The sequence below is a fragment of the Carcharhinus amblyrhynchos genome, chromosome 26 (genome assembly GCF_965287045.1).
Source record: "Carcharhinus amblyrhynchos chromosome 26, sCarAmb.v2.hapA, whole genome shotgun sequence".
Taxonomy (NCBI): Eukaryota; Metazoa; Chordata; class Chondrichthyes; order Carcharhiniformes; family Carcharhinidae; genus Carcharhinus; species Carcharhinus amblyrhynchos.
In genome coordinates this window covers 41,702,449-41,722,217 of record NC_137349.1, presented here as the reverse complement: position 1 = coordinate 41,722,217, position 19,769 = coordinate 41,702,449, and the positions used below count along the sequence as shown (strand labels likewise).

Genomic DNA, 19,769 nt, shown 5'->3' with positions numbered 1-19,769 from the left:
TATTACCGTAATAGTGAAGCACATCCTTCTTTAAGATTCCAGGCCCAAAACTTTCATAATTCTCCAAATGTGGTCTGAGCAGAGCCTTATCCAGCCTCAGCAGCACATTCCTGCTTTTGTAACCTAGTCCCCTCGCAATGAATGCTGACCGTGCATTTGTCTTCCTAATTACCAAGTCAACCTGCAGATTAACATTAAGAAAATCTTGAACCAGGACTCTGAAGTTCCCCTTTGCATTTCTGAAATCTCGCCCCATTTAGAAAGTAGTCTGTGCCTCTATTCTCACTACCAAAGTGCAGAACCGCACATTCTCACATTGTACTCCATCTGCTGCTCCTTTGCTCCTAACCTGTCCTTCTCCAGCCTCCCTGCTTCCTCCAATACTACCTTTCCCTCGACCCACGGGACAGCACGTTGACACAGTGGTTAGCACTGCTGCCTGACAGCACCAGGGATTCCCTGCTTTGGTCACCGTCTGTGGGGAGTTCGCACGTTCTTCCGCTGTCTGCGTGGGTTTCTTCTGGGTGCTCTGGTTTCCTCCCACAATCTGAAGGATGTGCTGGATTGGTGTATTGGCCATTCTAAATTCGTGTATTGGTTTGGTGTATTGGCCGTTCTAAATTCGTGTATTGGTTTGGTGTATTGGCCGTTCTAAATTCGTGTATTGGTTTGGTGTATTGGCCGTTCTAAATTCGTGTATTGGTTTGGTGTATTGGCCGTTCTAAATTGGTGTATTGGTTTGGTGTATTGGCCGTTCTAAATTTGAACCGGGTTCAAATCCCATCACGATCGATGGTTGACTTTGGCTGAATAAACTAGGCTTGCACTCGTTAGAGTTTAGAAGAATGAGGGGAGGTCTCATTGAGACGTATAAGATGATGAATGGGATGGATAGGATAGAGGTGGAGAGACTCTTCCCGCTCAGAAAGGACAGTAGGACTAGAGGGCACAGCCTCAAGATAAAGGGGGGATGGTTTAGAACGGAGTTGAGGAGGAACTTCTTCACTCAAAGGGTGGTGAATCTCTGGAATTCTCTGCCCGTTGAAGTGGTGGAGGCTGCCTCACTAAATATATTTAAGAAGCGGGTTGATGGGTTTTTGATAAGCGAGGGGATTAAGGGTTATGGGGAGAGGGCGGGAATGTGGAACTGAGCCACGACAGATCAGCCATGATCTTATTGAATGGCGGGGCAGGCTCGAGGGGCGAGATGGCCTACTCCTGCTCCTATTTCTTACGTTCTTATAAATTCACCTGACGAACCCTGAAAGCTTGAGTTTACTATCAATGGTTGGACTTTAACCTGGCGTCGTGAGACTTCTTACTGTGTTTGTCCCAGTCCAACGCCAGCATCTCCACGTCATAACAACACGTGCGTATGGCACTGCAAAAAAGATGCCACACACTTATAGGGTTGTGGGTGTGTGAGAGTGTTTAACGTTGTTGATCTTGTGGAGAATTTATTTGGACTCTATCTCTGCGAAATAAGGAAGACATTAACTTGTTATTCCCCAGCTGGCTGTCCTGCCCTGGGAGCTGTTGATTTTAGGTTTTAGAGTTGGGACACTCCTACAGAGTAAATATTGTTCTGCCCAGCGATCCAGCTCCAGAATTCCATCCCGATTGTTGGAACTGTGTGCAGTGGAGGGTGGGGTTTGTGGGGGTGGGGAGCAGGGAGGATTCTCTCCCACTTCTCTTGCGTAAGATCAGACACATTTCTCCACATTCCTGTGGGCTCCTGAAAATGCAAAGCAGCTCGCCAAGTCAACCCACTACACCACACATGGACAACATGTGTGACTGTCTTAAAGCGACAGCACCCTTTCTGGCGAGTTCTTCAGACAACACAGGACCTTTATTGGCTATCTGCTTTATCAGTGACAAAAGCGTACTCTTGAGGTTGGAACTGCACAAAGTCTCATTCTGTGGCTGTGTGTAACACAGGGCAGAGTATCTCACCCAGGCCCACCCTGTGCCTTATCTCTGTAACACCACACATTTACCATCCATCCAACCTACACATCCTGGACACCAAGGGACAATTTAGCATGGCCAATCTACACATCTTTGTACTGGGGGAGGAAATCCACACGGACACAGGGCAAATGTGTACAGACTTCACGCAGTGGGGGCCTGGCGCTGTGAGGCAGCAGTGCTAACCATGTTTTGTCACTGTCCGTATTTAAGAAATGTTTTTTCTTTTGCACGTCTGGTTTCAGCCCGGGCAGGCTCTTCAATTGGCTGCTTTGAGTGTTTGTGTCGGTGGTTTTGCCCTCCTCGTCTCTCCTGTGCAGGGTGTGGGTTCCTCCACTGCAGGAGTTAGTCGCTGGGACGCTGATGGCCCTCTGGTAGTGCTCAACCTGTGCAATTCCAGCACGGATAAGTACCACAGATAGAAAATCCGGACCAATCTCCTCCTGTGGTCCCCATCCCAACCTGTTGGCTCACTTTGTACAAACAACATAGGACATTACAGCGCAGTACAGGCCCTTCGGCCCTCAATGTTGTGCCGACCAGTGGAACCAATCTAATGACCCTCTAACCTGAACTATTCCAATGTTATCCATATGCCTATCCACTGACCATTTGAATCCCCTTAAAGTTGGCGAGTCCACAACTGCTGCAGGCAGGGCATTCCACGCCCTCTGAGTAAAGAACCTACCTCTGACACCCGTCCTATAATTACCACCCCTCAATTTAAAGCTACGTCCCCTCGTGTTAGCCATCACCATCCGAGGAAAAAGGCTCTCACTTCAATTTCTAACATCCCAGAGTCAGTGCAAGACTGCTTTGAACTGGGATTGTCTGGTGTCCATATCCGTGTACTCTAGATTTGAGAAGAGAGGTTGAGAATTCTGATGGTGTTGGACAAAGATAGGGAGAAACTGTTCCCACTTGTAAAAGGATCAAGAACAAGAGGATTCAAAGTGATTTGCAAAAGAGGCAAACGTGATATGAAGAGAAACTTTTTCACACACTAGGGGAAGGTAGTGTTATTGTCCAGGTACCCCAGGGTAATTCCCCAGGAACTTGGGTTTCAAGTCTCACTACGGCATATGGTGAAATTTGAATTCAATAAAAATCTAGGATTAAGAGTTGAATGATGGTGAAATCATTGTCGTTTTGTTTTTTTTTTGTTTAAAACCCATCTGGTTCACTAATGTCCTTTTTTTTGGGAAGGAAATCTGCCGTCCTTACCTGGTCTGGCCTACAGCAATGTGGTTGAATCTTCAAAATAAAAATGCCCTCTGAAGGTTGATGGGTAATAAATGCTGGCTCAGCAATGCCTATGTCCCGTGAACAAATCTGGAATGTGGTGGTGGCAGGTTCAATCGAGGCATTCAGGAGGACATTAGATGATTATTTGAGTAGAAACAATGTGTAGGGGAATGGCACCAAGTCATAATGCTATTTGGAATGTCAGGCAGACATCGATGGGCCAAATGGCCACCTTGTGCATTGTAATGATTCTGTGATTCTTGATTAACACACACACACACAGCCATTGGGAGGTTAGTAAGCTTCCCTCCCAAACTCTTTAAGGAGACCCTTATCATTAGAAGCTGCAATGCTGGACTCGATGGGCCTCTTTCTGCACTGTAGGGTTCTATGATCTGTGGCACAGCGGTTCGTGCCGCTACATCACGGCGCCAGGACAATTCTGGCCTTGTGGGGTTTGCATGTTCTCCCCATGTCAATGTCAGTTTCTTCCAGGTGCTCCACAGTTCAAAGATGTACAAGTTAGATGGATTGGCCGCACTAGATGCATGGGGTTATGGGGATAGAGTGAAGGGGAGGGCCTGAATGGGATAGTCTTTTGGAGAGTTGGTGCTGACTTGATGGGCTAAATGGCCTCTTTCTGCACTGTACGGATTCTACAGCTCTTTGGATCAAAGAGAGAATGTGAATAATTACGATTATTGCCTTCTGAATTTGTGTTGTTATTCACCTGGCCTTTATCTTTGGGAAGTTTAACAAACTTACTGAGTCCAGTGAATCAGTGATCGATAATCTTCCACAGTAATAAAGATGTGATGAAATCAAGCCGTGAATTGGGTCTAAAGTGTGTGTCTTTTCTCTCTGTTCAGGCTGAAGGAGATGTTGCTGCGCTCAATAGAAGGATCCAGCTGGTTGAGGAGGAGCTGGACCGGGCACAGGAGCGGCTGGCCACAGCCCTGCAGAAGCTGGAGGAGGCAGAGAAGGCAGCGGATGAGAGCGAGAGGTGAGCGATGATAACCTGAGGGAGGTCACTCACCACCGAATAATCTCCCAGGAACGTCACAAACACTTGGATTCAACACAACAGACTTCACAGGAAAGTTCAAACAGTGGCACTTGACAACTGGCCAAAAACTTCATCAGAGGGTAGTGTTAAAGTAGGTAAGAGGGTGGAGAGGTTTACTAAGAGGGAAGTTCAGAGCTTAGGCAGCTGAGGTCTTGGAGATCAGCAGTGAAGCAATTAAAATGGGAACGCTCGAGAGTCATGATGTGGAGATGCCGGCGTTGGACTGGGGTAAACACAGTAAAAAGTCTGACAACACCAGGTTTCAGTCCAACCGATTTATTTGATGATAAACTCACTAGCTTTCGGTGTTTGCCCCTTCGTCAGGTGAATGGAGAGTTCTGGCCTCAGACAGAGCATATAAAGCACAGACAGTCTACAGATTACTGATTAGAATGCAAATCTTTACACCTAACCTGCTGTTCAAGTCTTAAAGTGGCCGACAAATGTGAGTGGAAGGAGCGCTGATCACAGGTTAAAGAGATGTGTATTGTCTCCAGACAGTACAGTAAGTGAGGTTTTGCAAACCCAGGCAAGTCACAGGGGGTTACAGATAGTGCGACATGAACCCAAGATCCCTGTTGAGTCGCTGAGCAGAGACTGATAGCCAAGTTCTGTGCACATGAGGACAGTCTCAACATTTTAATCATTTTAATGGATACTACAGCATCAAGGATGGAGGTAAGGGTGTGGTTGAGTGAAGTGAAGCAGTAGCTGCAGAAATCTGTGATAAATGGTGGGGAGGGGGCTGGCAATAGGCTAGACTGAGAAATTTGAAAGTGCAGTCACACACACACACACACACCTCCGCATCCAAAGAGGCGCAAGTTCCCTTCTCCATTCAGTGATGGTGAAGATATCCGGACAGCAACTCAACGTTATTCAGCCCTGATCGGGTACAAGTGATTCTATAGTTTAGAAAGTCTCTCGTTCAGTGGCTTAGTTTTCTTGAGTGTAGCTCATGTGCCTTTAAAGAGCCTTTACAGAGCATTCTGCTTTAAAAGCCCAAGTGACCATGGCCATCTCCTTTCCATCACTGCGGACTAGCCCTGGTTTCCAAAGGATTCAGGTGGAAGGAAGCTGCATAAAGACCTGAGGATAAGGGAATAGAAGGATAGACTGAGAGGGTTATACGAGAGATGGGATGGCCCTACTATTGACCAACTGAGCCAAATGGCCGATTTCAATGTTTGATATAATTTTGTTTGGTTTGTAAAATGGGCTGAAATTCATTTTATCCTGGGTCAAATCTCAATCTGCAGCTTCTGATGGGAAAGCATATCCTCGATGCATTCTTTGACTTGATGTCTCTTGATATTGAGTCCAATTAGATTGGGGATTCCATTGGTTTTGAGCACAGTTGTGACAGGGTACTCAAATCCTCAGCCTGTGCTATTTTCAGTGCCTTGCCACCTTCCTTTGATGGGCTGTATTAATATTATTCTTCATCCGATTCCATTTGACCATTTTTACACTGGTTGAGACCACACTGATGAGTATACAGGGAGAAACTTTTCCCACTCGTGAAAGGATTGAGAATGAGAGGCACAGGTTTAAAATAATTAGCCAAAGAAGCAAAAGTAACATGAAGAAAATCTTTTCCACGGCGAGTGGTTAAGGTCTGGGATGCACTGCCTGGGGACTGTGGGTTCAATCAAAAGGAAATTAGACTCTGTTCCTTTTCAGATAAATGTGCAGGATTTTGGAGACAGGTGGGACGAGGTGAGTTGTTCAGTTAGAGAGGTGTAGACGTGATGGGCTGAATGGCTTCTGCGCTGCAACAATTCTGTAATTCATCTGTTTTTAAAGCTCAATCCTTCTAGTGCTAATTTATCCCATTCAATCTCTGCTATTTTTACTCACTAGAGGTATGAAGGTTATTGAAAACCGTGCGCTGAAGGATGAGGAAAGAATGGAGCTTCAAGAGCTGCAGTTGAAGGAGGCGAAACACATTGCAGAAGAGGCTGATCGCAAGTATGAGGAGGTGAGCACCAACAGTCTTCCTCTTGTGATCTTCAGGACTCTTTAACCATTGAACCAATTGGATCCCTATAACAAATATTACAAAGCATTAGATCAGTGACCAACACTGCAATTCCCCCTTTAAGACATAAAATAGTCAAGTGAAACTCTTCTCTCTCACACACTTGCGCACATCGTGCATTTTGGGTGATTCCTCATACTGGAAAGTACATGATTACATGGAATCTTCAATGAGTTATATTTAGTTACACCAGTAATGTTCTGGTGCTGCAGAGGATCATTATCGGACGGACTTTTATACTGATTAACACAATGAAATATTTGAGCTGGCAGCTGAGAGCTTGGTCGAGGAGCAGAAGGAGATGTTTGGGGAGGGATTTGTGAGCCTTCGGATCTGGATAGTTGAAGATAAGCCACCAATGGTTGAGCATATAGAATTGGAGATGCTGAACAGTCCGAATTGGAGGAGTGCAGATATCTGTGATCTGGGGCTAGAGGAAATTACAAAGAGAAGGAGACCTCCAGGGTGAAAATTTTTTTCAAAAATCATGGTGTAGATTAACTGAGACTAAACATCAGTAAGCAGGGGATGGTGAGCTGGACTTGATGTGAGCCCAGACATGGGCAGGAGATTGAACATAAAGAACGTAAGAAATAGGAGCAGGAGTAGGCCATCTAGCCCTTCGAGCTTGCCCCGCCATTCAATAAGATCATGGCTGATCTGTCGTGTCTCAGTTCCACATTCCCGCCCTCTCCCCATAACCCTTAATCCCCTCGCTTATCAAAAACCCATCAACCCGCGTCTTAAAGATATTTAGCGAGGCAGCCTCCACCACTTCAACGGGCAGAGAATTCCAGAGATTCACCACCCTTTTGAGTGAAGACGTTCCTCCTCAACTCCATTCTAAACCGCCCCCCCTTTATCTTGAGGCTGTGCCCCCTAGTCCTACTGTCCTTTCTGAGCGGGAAGAGTCTCTCCACCTCTATCCTATCCATCCCATTCATCATCTTGTATGTCTCATTCTTCTAAACTCTAACGAGTACAAGCCTAGTTTATTCAGCCTCTCCTCATAGCTCAACCCCCTCAACTCCGGTATCAGCCTAGTAAACCTCCTCTGCACTCCCTCCAAGGCCAAAATATCCTTGCGTAAGTACAGCGACCAAAACTGCACACTACTCCAGCTGCGGCCTCACCAGTGCCCTATACAGCTGCAGCAAGACCTCCCTACTTTTATATTCAATCCCCCTCGCTATGAAGGCCAGCATCCCATTCGCCTTCCTGACCACCTGCTGCACCTGCAAGCTGGGTTTTTGCGACTCATGCACAAGGACCCCGAGGTCCCTCTGCACCGTCCTAAACATTAAATTCCATTTGCCAGTTCCTGGCCCATTCGCCCAGCCTATCTAGATCCTTCTGCAGACTCTCCACACCCTCCGCGCAATTTGCCGTTCCACCAATCTTGGTGTCATCAGCAAATTTCGACACCATACACTCGGTTCCCTCCTCCAGATCATCTATATAAATGGTAAATAGCTGAGGCCCCAGCACCGACCCCTGGGGCACTCCACTAGTCACCAACCGCCAATCCGAATAGCACCCATTGACCCCCACTCTCTGCCTCCTATTTGACAACCAATCCTCTATCCACGCTAACACCCTACCCCCAACTCCATGCCCCCTGACCTTCTGCAATAACCTCTTGTGAGGTACCTTGTCAAACGCCTTCTGAAAATCAAGGAAGACCACATCCACCGGCTCTCCTCTATCCACCGCCCTAGACACATCCTCATAGAACTCCAGTAAATTTGTCAGACACGACTTCCCCTTAACGAAACCGTGCTGCGTCTGCTCTATCAGGCAATTCCCCTCAAGATGCCTCGCTATTTCCTCCTTGATGACGGATTCTAACATTTTACCTACAACAGACGTTAAACTAACCGTGTTTGAATGATATCACGTTTCCTGAGGGTAGAAAATGGGAATCCAACCACAAGTGTATTGAATAGTGTGGTCTAGACAGAACAGAGACATGAGGGTTTCAGCAGCAGATGATTGAATAGGTTAGGACTTTTATTCCCTGGAGCGTAGAAGAATGAGGGGAGATTTGATAGAGGTGTATAAGATTTTGATGGGTATCGATAGAGTGAATGCAAGCAGGCATTTTTCACTGAGGCTAGGGGAGAAAAATACCAGAGGGCATGGGTTAAGGGTGAAAGGAGAAAAGTTTAAAGGGAATATTAGGGGGGGGATTCTTCACACAGGGAGTGGTGGGAGAATGGAATGAGCTGCCGGATAAAGTGGTAAATGTGGGGTCACTTTTAACATTTAAGAAAAACTTGGACGGGTTCATGGATGAGGGGGGTGTGGAGGGATATGGTTCAAGTGCAGGTCAGTGGGACTAGGCAAAAAATGGTTCGGCACAGACAAGAACAGCCAAAAGGCCTGTTTCTGAGCTGTAGTTTTCTGTGGTTCTATAAACTGAGACAGGTTCAGGGTCCTCATGTCTGGTGGTGCCACAGAGGTGAAAATATTTATCAATCGTAATTTGATGGACAAGTAGATAGAAACTCCTCTCCAGGCCAAATACCACAGCACAGTAACAAACTGGTTCAGCCTAAAACGGGTACGAATGGAATGGCCTTCCCAAGGCAATAGCTTGAGTCTGTCCAATATTTAACGAGGGGAAATCTCTCTGCTCATCCAGGACTGAATCTCAGATAAGCAGCCTGATGATGTAAGGATGTGGGCAGGGGCAGTGCGGTGGAGCTTTGGTGGGGGAGTGGGTGGAGAGCTGGGTGCCATCTGTGTACATGTGAAAACTAATGCTGTACCGTTGATGTCACCGGGGGGGGGACAATATCTATTTGAGAAATGGAAGGGGCCACGGGTAGACCTTTTTTGGGGGGGGGCACCATAGGTGAACAATTGGAGCGATATTCTGGCTATGACTGAAACCAGGCTGGGCTCTGTTCCTCTAACTCTGAAGACTCCTGATTATTTTTCTCCCGTTGTTTGGTGTCTCCGTCCTCTCGGAAGCTGAGGTTGGATTGCTCTGCTGCTCTTTACTGGGCTGGAGCTTCCCATTCCCATGGTAGAGGTGAGCTTGGTTATTTGGCTGCTGTGCTGAAATGTGATTCTGCACTAAAGTGGGATTTGGCCTCCCAATCCTAGTAGTAGACCACGTTTGAATGTTGTGCATCTTCGATGCCTGCTGATAGCTCGTTACGCTAAACGTACTCTCTGTACAGGTTGCCCGTAAACTTGTCATCCTGGAAGGGGAGCTGGAGCGTGCTGAGGAACGTGCTGAAGTCTCTGAGATGTAAGTCCCATTGACGGATGGACTGAAACATTGCCTATAAATGAGGACCATTCATTATCTTACTTCAATTCCATCTTCTGGTTCACAGATTTATATACCTGAAACAAAACCCTAACCGTGTGAAACTATTTCATGGATGTTTCAGCTTTGGCCTCCTTTCATAGTTTTAAGTGAACCATGAACACGAGAAGAGAGCTTTACATTAATGAGACATCACCTTTCCAGGAGCCTTGAAGTGCATAGAACACTACAGCACAAACAGGCCCTTCGGCCCACAAGTTGCGCCGATCACATCTACACCATACCTACCAGGCCATGGAACTATCTGTAATTCCCAATCCCATTAGATCCCATATACTCATCCAGAAGTCTCTTAAAAGACCCCAGCGAGTTCGTCTCTACCACCACCAACGGCAGCCGATTCCACTCACCCACCACCCTCTGAGTGAAAAACTTACATCTCCCTAACATCTCCTCTGTACCTGCTCCCCAGCACCTTAAACCTGTGTCCTCTCGTTGCAACCATTTCAGCCCTGGGAAATAGCCTCCGAAAATCCACCCTATCTATTCCTCTCAACATCTTATAAACCTCTATCAGGTCACCTCTCAACCTTCTTCTCTCCAGGGAGAAGAGACCTAGCTCCCTCAACCTATCTTCATAAGGCACGCCTCCCAATCCAGGCAACATCCTTGTAAATCTCCTCTGCACCCTCTCAATAGCTTCCACATCCTTCCTGTAGTGAGGCGACCAGAACTGAGCACAGTACTCCAAGTGGGGTCTGACAAGGGTCCTATAAAGTTGCAGCATTACCTCCCGACTCCTAAACTCAATCCCTCGATTAATGAAGGCCAGTACACCATACGCCTTCTTGACCACATCCTCCACCTGCAAGGCCGATTTAAGAGTCCTATGGACCTGGACCCCAAGATCCTTCTGATCCTCAACACTGCCAAGACTCCTACCCTTGATATTGTACTCCTTCATCCCATTGGTCCTGCCAAAATGGAACTCTACACACTTATCCGTGTTGAAGTCCATCTGCCACTTCTCCGCCCAATCTTGCATCCAAGACCACAAGATAATACAGTCAAATCTCTGAAATAATCCACATCCTGGGCACTGATTTCTTCAGATTAGTTTATGGGCAGTGATGTTAGTTTTGGGGTGGGGGAAGGGTTTATTTTATCTATTAACATGACCCAACCTGTTCCCTTAAATTTTGGGGGGATTTTCCACCGGCATGTGGAACAGTTTTCCTGTTCTTATTCTAGAATATTCTTTGCCACCTTGTGTGGTGAATTAAGTATGCCTCGTAGTGACCGCGGTGTGGGATTCAGTGTTAGCTTTTGTTACTCACAATACCACTGAACTCCTCATTCTTGTCTCTCTTTCTGCAGGAAGTGTAGTGACCTGGAAGAAGAACTCAAAAACGTCACCAACAATCTCAAGTCACTGGAGGCTCAGTCAGATAAGGTGAGGTTCCGTACTGGCGTTCACCTTTACTAAACTGTTCCCCAGGTATGGAGCTTTTCTCCAATTCATAAACACTGAGCAGAGAGTTAGAGCAGTGAACTTAAACAACCCAGCAGGTGTCATGATGTGAGCGTGGGAATGGCTGTCTTTCCGTGAGTTCACAGTGGAAACTCTGTACAACGTCCCTGGAAGATTTCTGGTTAAATTTTGAGACAAAGTGCAAAGTAAAATCATTGGCTAGACACCTGGATAACATTGGAATAGTTTAGGTTAGAGGGTCATTAGATTGGTTCCACTGGACGGCACAACATTGAGGGCTGAAGGGCCTGTACTGCGCTGGAATGTTCTATGTTCTAAAATCCTCAAAGGAAAGAAACATTGGAAAGAAGCTTGGAAGGAAGCTGGGGTGGAGCCAAGTGCTCAGTACGGCGATTTGATCAGTGTGAGAGCTCTCGACCCGGTGACGTGGAAGGCGATGTAGACGGGTTGGAGTAGCTTAGTGACGCTAACCATGTGGATTCAATTTCTGCACCAGATGAGGTTATTCATTTTGCCCCTCTCTTCAACTCTGGTGATCCTCAGATTAAATCATTACCAGTCAGCACTCCCCCCTCAACGGGGAGAGGAGTCTATGGTTATCTGAGACTGGGACTTACCTGTAGACAGTGAGAGCCGGTATGATTTAAGGTTACAGCTGAATTTTGGTGCAGAATTTCAACGCTCAGATAGTTGAACTGCAGAGTACTGATGAGAAGCTTGATGAAACAGGGGAAAGGATCCTTACTGTCAAGGATGCAGTTTCCTCCGTTGAGGCTCACCTTTCAATCCTTGGAAAATCAGCTAAATGGAATGTCAGATATTCCGATCGATGTGGAGAGCCGGGGCCCGAGGGGGAGGGTCCGTGTGGAGAGCCGGGGCCCGAGGGGGAGGGTCCGTGTGGAGAGCCGGGGCCCGAGGGGGAGGGTCCGTGTGGAGAGCCGGGGCCCGAGGGGGAGGGTCCGTGTGGAGAGCCGGGGCCCGAGGGGGAGGGTCCGTGTGGAGAGCCGGGGCCCGAGGGGGAGGGTCCGTGTGGAGAGCCGGGGCCCGAGGGGGAGGGTCCGTGTGGAGAGCCGGGGCCCGAGGGGGAGGGTCCGTGTGGAGAGCCGGGGCCCGAGGGGGAGGGTCCGTGTGGAGAGCCGGGGCCCGAGGGGGAGGGTCCGTGTGACGGGTGATTTCCAGAAGAAGTTGAGGGCAAACTCTGAGCTACATGTTTTGAGAGCTGTCTGTTTTCTTAATCTTGACCTGAAAGCTGGGCAGGGGCACGCTGTATTCTGTTTCCGAGGCCTGACACCCCCAAGTGGTAATCACGTGTTTTCATAGCTTTGGTCAAAGAGGTTTCCCTGATGATGGAAAGTGTCAGGAAGCTATCTGAATGCAGTTTGCGCTGCTTTATCCTGCTACCTGAGGGTGACAGCTGATGGATCTTTAAGCCTATTTTACTACAGCTTAGGCCTTTGTAAACTCTGTGGATGGCAATAATTTGGAGTCACAATCTGTGGTTGATCACTAATCCTGGACCCTTCGTTACGCGCCTTTATTTTGATTTTGTGATGTTATTTATCGTGTTGATGGCGATGATCTGATGTATGAGCTCTGAAGCGAACTTCACCTGTTCTCCTGTTTGGAAAAGAGCCGCCTATATTTTTATAATAGAATGCATTCGCCGGTGATTCCCTTTAATTATTCCAAGCTTAAAAGTCAGATTTGATTCTACTGTACCTCATTACACCAGGGTGCAAGGTGGCACGGGAGACTGCCCGCATTGTTTCTGCTCCTGGATCAAAATTGAATCCTAGTGGTCCAATATCCTTTAGCGTTTTGGGGAGGTTGCTCGGTAGGTTGTATGGCAATAGGGCTGTGCGATTTTTATTTTTTCTTATCCTTGCATTTAGTGGTGACGTATACTATATAATATTCTTTACTCTTGACTAATATGAATAGTGCCACTGCAGCGAGGTGTGTGGTGAGGTTTCAGATATAGAACATAGAACATTCCAGCGCAGTACAGACCCTTCGGCCCTCGATGTTGCGCCGACCAGTGGAACCAATCTAATGACCCTCTAACCTAAACTATTCCAATGTTATCCATATGCCTATCCAACGACCATTTGAACGCCCTTAAAGTTGGCGAGTCCACAACTGCTGCAGGCAGGGCATTCCACGCCCTTACTACCCTCTGAGTAAAGAACCTACCTCTGACATCCGTCCTATAATTACCACCCCTCAATTTAAAGCTATGTCCCCTTGTGTTAACCATCACCATCCAAGGTAAAAGGCTCTCACTGTCTACCCTATCTAACCCTCTGATCTTCTTGTATGCCTCAATTAGGTCACCTCTTAACCTCCTCCTCTCTAATGAAAATAACCTCAAGTCCCTCAGCCTTTCCTCATAAGACCTTCCCACCATACCAGGCAACATCCTGGTAAACCTCCTCTGCACCCTTTCCAGTGTCTCCACATCTCTCTTATAACGCGGTGACCAGAACTGTACACAATGCTCCAAGTGCGGCCGTACCAGAGTTTTGTACAGTTGTAACGTGACCTCACGGCTCCGAAATTCAATCCCTCTACCAATAAAAGCTAACACACCGTATGCCTTCTTAACAACCTTATCTACTTGACTCCCAACTTTCAGGGATCTATGTACACATACACCTAGATCCCTCTGCTCATCCACACTATTCAAAGTCTTCCCGTTAGCCCTATACTCGACACATCTGTTATTCCTACCAAAGTGAATTACCTCACACTTCTCCGCATTAAACTCCATCCGCCACCTCTCGGCCCAGCTCTGCAACCTGTCTAAGTCTTCCTGCAAACTATGACACCCTTCATCACTATCTACCACACCTCCGACTTTGGTGTCATCAGCAAACTTACTAATCCACCCAACTATACCCTCATCCAGATCATTAATAAAAATTACAAACAGCAGTGGAGATGGGGAAGTATGCAATGGTGCACACCTACACACGGTGTGAGAATCTTTTAGCTGATAAACCTTTCCTATACCTGTGTCAATATCCTGTTCTCCTTTGGCTGAAATATACAGTAAGAAGTCTCTCAACACCAGGTTAAAGTCCCACAGGTTTGATGTTGTGAGACTTCTTACTACGCTTACCCCAGTCCAATGCCAGCATCTCCACATCATGAATACACAATGACAGTATGTCACTCTGAAAATCCGAATGTAAGTTATGTGGCTGTGTCTTTAGTATTGTGTAAGCACCGTTATGCCACATACTCATGGCTTTATCTTGTTATCCTGTTCTGCCTAATCTCTGAAACATCCTTTCATTGTTTTGTATCTTTGAAGTGCCGTTTGTAATGAATAATCTGATCCAAGTGTGTTGTGTTCACTCGTCTCTCTGTACAGTTTTGTGGAGAAATGATTATGGTGTTGTGCATCAGTTCTTGAGTTGTTTGTAAAAATGGGAAAGATCTTCAATACAAATATATTTTTTAAAAAAACAGAATTTACACCACGCCTTTCACTATCTCCGTCCAAAGCACATTGAAGTCACTTTTTTTTTCAGTGTTGGTCATTTTTCAGTAAAGTTGATGATTTGTGGTTTATTGCTGTTTAATGTTTCACTCCTGGAAAATAAACAGTTTGCGAATCATTCACCAGACTGCTCTTCAAGATTTATTTCTCTCCCTCTCTGCTACGTGATGGGAAATTTGAAACAATGCTGCCACAGGTGGGTGGGTGGGTGTGTGACCCAGTTGTCACAGAGTAGGTTCTCAACTGTGCTGAGATGGGTTAAGAGAATCCGCCCACTTGTCAATATCCGGCAATCCCTTAATTTATTCCTGTATCCTCCAACCAATTCCATTTAGTCACCGGCAGGGAGCGACCTCTTTTTAAAAAGTATCTGGATGAACACTTGGCCCTTAGGCCTGAATGCTACGATGTACCAAGTGCTGGCAGTGGGATTGGGTGGGAGTTCTCCACTGTGTCAGTGTGGACTCAGTGGGCTGAAGAGCCTCTTCTGCTCTATGATCCTATGACAAATGGGTTGGAGGCATCATGATTTGGTGCTTTTGGTATCTCCCCGAATAACTAAGTGAAAACAGGAAGTGCTTCTTCAAGCGAAGGGTTTTGGAAACCTAGAACACTTCTCCCATCCACACCTCACCACCATTGGGCTCACCTGAGTTCTCAGGATTAAAATCTATAGATGTTTGTTAGGTGAGAGTTACTGGGGGACATGGATTGAAATTGGGTAAGCAGAATTGAGATAGAGATTAACCATCTTCTAACTGAATGACAGGACAGTATCGAGGGGCTGTATAGAACATAGAACATTACAGCGCAGAACAGGCCCTTCGGCCCACGATGTTGCGCCGACCAGTTAAAAAACAATGACCCTCTAACCTAAACCAATCCCTTTCCATCCATAAACCTATCCACGGATCTCTTAAACGCCCCCAAACTAGGCGCATTTACAACCGCAGCAGGCAGGGCATTCCAATCCCTCACCACCCTCTGGGTAAAGAACCTACCCCTGACATCCGTCCTATAACTACCACCCCTTAATTTAAAGCTATGCCCCCTCGTTCTAGCTTTCTCCATCCGAGGAAAAAGGCTATCACTGTCCACCCTATCTAAACCTCTAATCATCTTATATGTTTCTTATATAAGAACATAAGAAATAGGAGCAGGAGTAGGCCATCATGTATGACCTGTTCCTGCTCCCGAGGTGAGAACGGCATGTTTCGAATTGATAGAAAATGATGGAATTTCCTTTTGATTTCTGGTCATTGGGTTTAAGAGGATGATGATTACTCGAGTCTTGATGCTAATGGGACTTTTTGTTAACAGTACTCAGAGAAGGAAGACAAGTATGAGGATGAGATCAAGATTCTGACTGACAAACTCAAGGAGGTAGGTCCTGAATCAGTGCTCATTTAATGGAATCCCATTTCTATAATCTTGGCTGACATCTGAATCTGGTGAATCTTATTCCTTCATTTTTTTTTTAAATGAACATTTTTTCCTTCCTCAGCCAGTTGGGTTAATAAGTCTGCTGCTGTTATCTGTTAGAGTCACGAAGGTTTCTGAATGTGTACAGTTCTTATCTGCGCCATGTTTATCATTCTTTCTCTCCCACCCAGCGTACTTCACTTATCTGCAGAATGGGGTTTTGTTTGAAGTATTTTGTAAACTGGTATTATGCAATTTTTGCTGTGCCAACAGAATTAGCATCTTATGGTGATTAAGTTGTTAATTTACTATGTCGGTGAGAGGTGTTTTGAAATGTAACCTCCGATTGGGAGGTTAAGAATAAAGACTGAATTATTAAACTAACAGAGACCCAGCCTGTTAATTGCCTGATTAACCCTGGCAGTGTCGAGGTTAACCTTCTGGGTGCCGACACGGATCTTATCTTTTAGCAGAGTGTCTCCTTTTTGAGCCCAGCCTGCCTTTTGACTGCACACCTCTTCCCCACACCCATTTTCAAAGTACCATCACTGTTTTTAACTAATCCTGTTTTAAATGATTGTCATCTTTCCTTTTTGTCCCTTGATCCTTTTTTTTTTCAATAATCCTGTTGATCCGGGTTCTGATTCCCAGGCGGAAACTCGTGCGGAATTTGCTGAGAGGACTGTGGCCAAACTGGAAAAGACCATCGATGACCTGGAAGGTACAGATTTCTCATTGATTCAATAACTCCTCCAACCAGTTTCTTTATCGTCTGTCTGGCTCTTGATCTCTTATGTCTCAGTATTTCTTCTTCTCTCTTTTCATAGAGAAATCGTAGAAAAACTGCAGCACAAACAGGCCCTTCGGCCCACAAGTTGCGCCGATCTTATCTCTTTAGTTCTCTTTAGTTTAGAAAGGCATCACCTATCGGTGCAGGTTTGGTGGGCTGAAGGGCCTGTTGGTGTGCTGTAATGTTTTCAGGGGGTTTTTGTCCCTCTCTTCCCTCTGTCTCCTTTTTCCTTCTGACCAGTTTTTTCTCTCTCTCTCTGTCTCTCCCTCTCTCTCTCTCTCGCTGCTCCCTCGCGCGCGCTCTCTCTCTCGCTCCTCCCCCCTCCCCCCCTCTCTCTCTCTCTCTCTCTCTCTCGCTCCTCCCCTCCCTCCCTCCACTGATTCATCTCATGTGAGAACTGTAATAAGATGCTGAGTATTTGAACGTTACAGCAGCCCAGTTTGTTCTGTGTTGCTGTATACTGAGCCCAGACCACCCTGTGTGGTCAGGGCCATGTAAGAAACAGCTCTTAACAAGGGATTGGTTTCCTGATGATATCATTTTGAGAAGTGTTGAAAGCAGTTTTGTACCTTTTTTGTACCCTGGTGACTTGGATTTTTTTAAAACCCCTGCAGTGTTTATTTTTGTCTTTATTTTAAACCATCATTATTCTCCCTCCCACGTAGATTTATACGCTGATGGAATCAGCTGTGGGAAATCATTAAGTCCGGCATGACAGTTCATTTTCGACCTGCCTTGCTGTTCCTGAGCTTTCCCAGGCGCACACACTCCTTTTCCAGAGAAACGCTCCCATTCCCTATTCGAAGAAAACTCCAGAAATGCCCTCCCCTCCTCCATTCACCAGGAAGTTGTTCAAATGTTGCAAAGATTATATAAGAAATGTTTACAGAATCCTGATGGGGGAGGTTATTGAATTGTGACTTCCCGTTTTCGTGGTCTTGTCTTTTTTTTTGATATTAACCTGGCTCGGTGTGCGGTTTGAATTTCCTATGTGCCAGTTACTGCTGTTGATCTCATTCATTGCAATGAACGGTAGCTAGAAGCTCAATAAGTCAGACAGAAATATCTGTCTCTCAACTTTAATTTTGATAGATCCAATTCAGGTGGGAGCTATACAATAAATGAGAGAACCATCTGGACCGTAGAGACACAGAGAGCTGGGGATACAGATCCTTAAAAGTGGCAGCAGAGGTGGTGAAGAAAGCATGCTTGCCTTCATTGGACGGAATACCGAGTATAAAATGTTGGTTCGGCCGCATCTGGAATATTGTGTCCCAATTCTGGTCCAGAAGGATGTGGACAGAGTGCAGAAAAGGTTTACCAGGATGTTGCCTGGTACGGAGGGTATTAGCTATGAGGAGAGAACATAGAACAGTACAGGCCCTTTGGCCCTCAGTGTTGTGCCGAGCTATAAGAGATTGAATAAATTGGGATTGTTCTCTCCAGAAAGGTGGAGGCAGAGGAGTGACCTGATAGAAATTTATAAAATTGAGGGGTATAGATAGGGTGAACAGTTGGAAGCTTTGGTAGGACAGAAATGACAATTATAAGGAGACACAACATAACATAAGAAATAGGAGCAGGAGTAGGCCATCTAGCCCTTCGAGCCTGCCCCGCCATTCAATAAGATCATGGCTGACCTGTCATGTCTCAGTTCCACTTTCTCCCCATAACCCTTAATCCCCTCGCCTATCAAAAATCTGTCAACCCACGTCTTAAATATATTTAGCGAGGCAGCCTCCACCACTTCAACGGGCAGAGAATTCCAGAGATGTTCAAGATAAGGAGGGGGAAGATTCAGTATAAATATGTGGGGGAAATGTTTTACACAGGGGGTGATGGGGGCCCGGAATGCAATGCCAGTTGAGGTAGTTACGTCAGCCACATTTAAGACGCATGAACAAACGGGGAATAGAGGGATAGAAGCAGTTGGTTTAGATCGGACAGTGCGATCGGCGCAGGATAGGAGGGCTGAAGGGCCTGTTCCTGTGCTGTACTGATTTTTGCTCTTGGTTCCTTCACTTCCCCCCCCCTCCTCCAGCTGCTGTGTTTGAGTTCTCATTCATAGATGACATAGGAGGAGGCCATTTGATCCATTGGGTTTGTGCTAGCCCTTTTGATAGAGATTCACATTGGATATAATGGGGAAAGTTAACATAAGAACATAAGAACATAAGAAATAGGAGCAGGAGTAGGCCATCTAGCCCTTCGAGCCTGCCCCGCCATTCAATAAGACCATGGCTGATCTGTCGTGGCTCAGTTCCACTTTCCCGCCCTCTCCCCATAACCCTTAATCCCCTCTCTTATCAAGAACCCATCAACCCGCTTCTTAAAAATATTTAGCGAGGCAGCCTCCACCACTTCAACGGGCAGAGAATTCCAGAGATTCACCACCCTTTGAGTGAAGAAGTTCCTCCTCAACTCCGTTCTAAACCGCCTCCCCTTTATCTTGAGGCTGTGCCCCCTAGTCCTACTGTCTTTTTTGAGCGGGAAGAGTCTCTCCACCTCTATCCTATCCATCCCATTCATCATCTTATACGTCTCAATGAGATCTCCCCTCATTCTTCTAAACTCTAACGAGTACAAGCCTAGTTTATTCAGCCTCTCCTCATAGCTCAATCCCCTCAACTCCGGTATCAGCCTAGTAAACCTCCTCTGCACTCCCTCCAGGGCCAAAATATCCTTGCGCAGGTGCGGCGCCCAAAATATGGACAAGTCCTTTCAGTCTTGACATTCCCACTCTTCCTGACTCTATTCATCAGTTGCCAACCCAGCCTGGCACACTGGGTGGTCTGCGGTAGTAATACATCCTCGTCTTTGCAATGTACCCCACCCTCCTCCACAAGATAAAGTGGAAGGCGAAGCTTAAGTGTGTCAATGTTGTGTACAGACTCTGTGGCTAGTACCATTGTGGTTGGTGGTCTAACATTCGGTGTAAACGAGGCTCAGCTCTGTCC

At 46.3% G+C, this 19,769-nt stretch overlaps 1 protein-coding gene across 4 annotated transcripts in view; it reads left to right on the top strand.

The window, feature by feature from the left end:
• The window catches only part of LOC145358803 (tropomyosin alpha-1 chain), a 110,865-nt gene that overhangs the window by 66,972 nt on the left and 24,124 nt on the right, over positions 1-19,769 (top strand). For all 4 annotated transcript variants that reach the window (XM_080213110.1, XM_080213108.1, XM_080213107.1 and 1 more), the window contains 6 exons: positions 4,086-4,219; positions 6,146-6,263; positions 9,512-9,582; positions 10,981-11,056; positions 15,921-15,983; positions 16,674-16,743. In XM_080213110.1, coding sequence (XP_080069236.1) covers positions 4,086-4,219; positions 6,146-6,263; positions 9,512-9,582; positions 10,981-11,056; positions 15,921-15,983; positions 16,674-16,743 — 532 coding nt within the window. The remainder of the gene's footprint in view (positions 1-4,085; positions 4,220-6,145; positions 6,264-9,511; positions 9,583-10,980; positions 11,057-15,920; positions 15,984-16,673; positions 16,744-19,769) is intronic.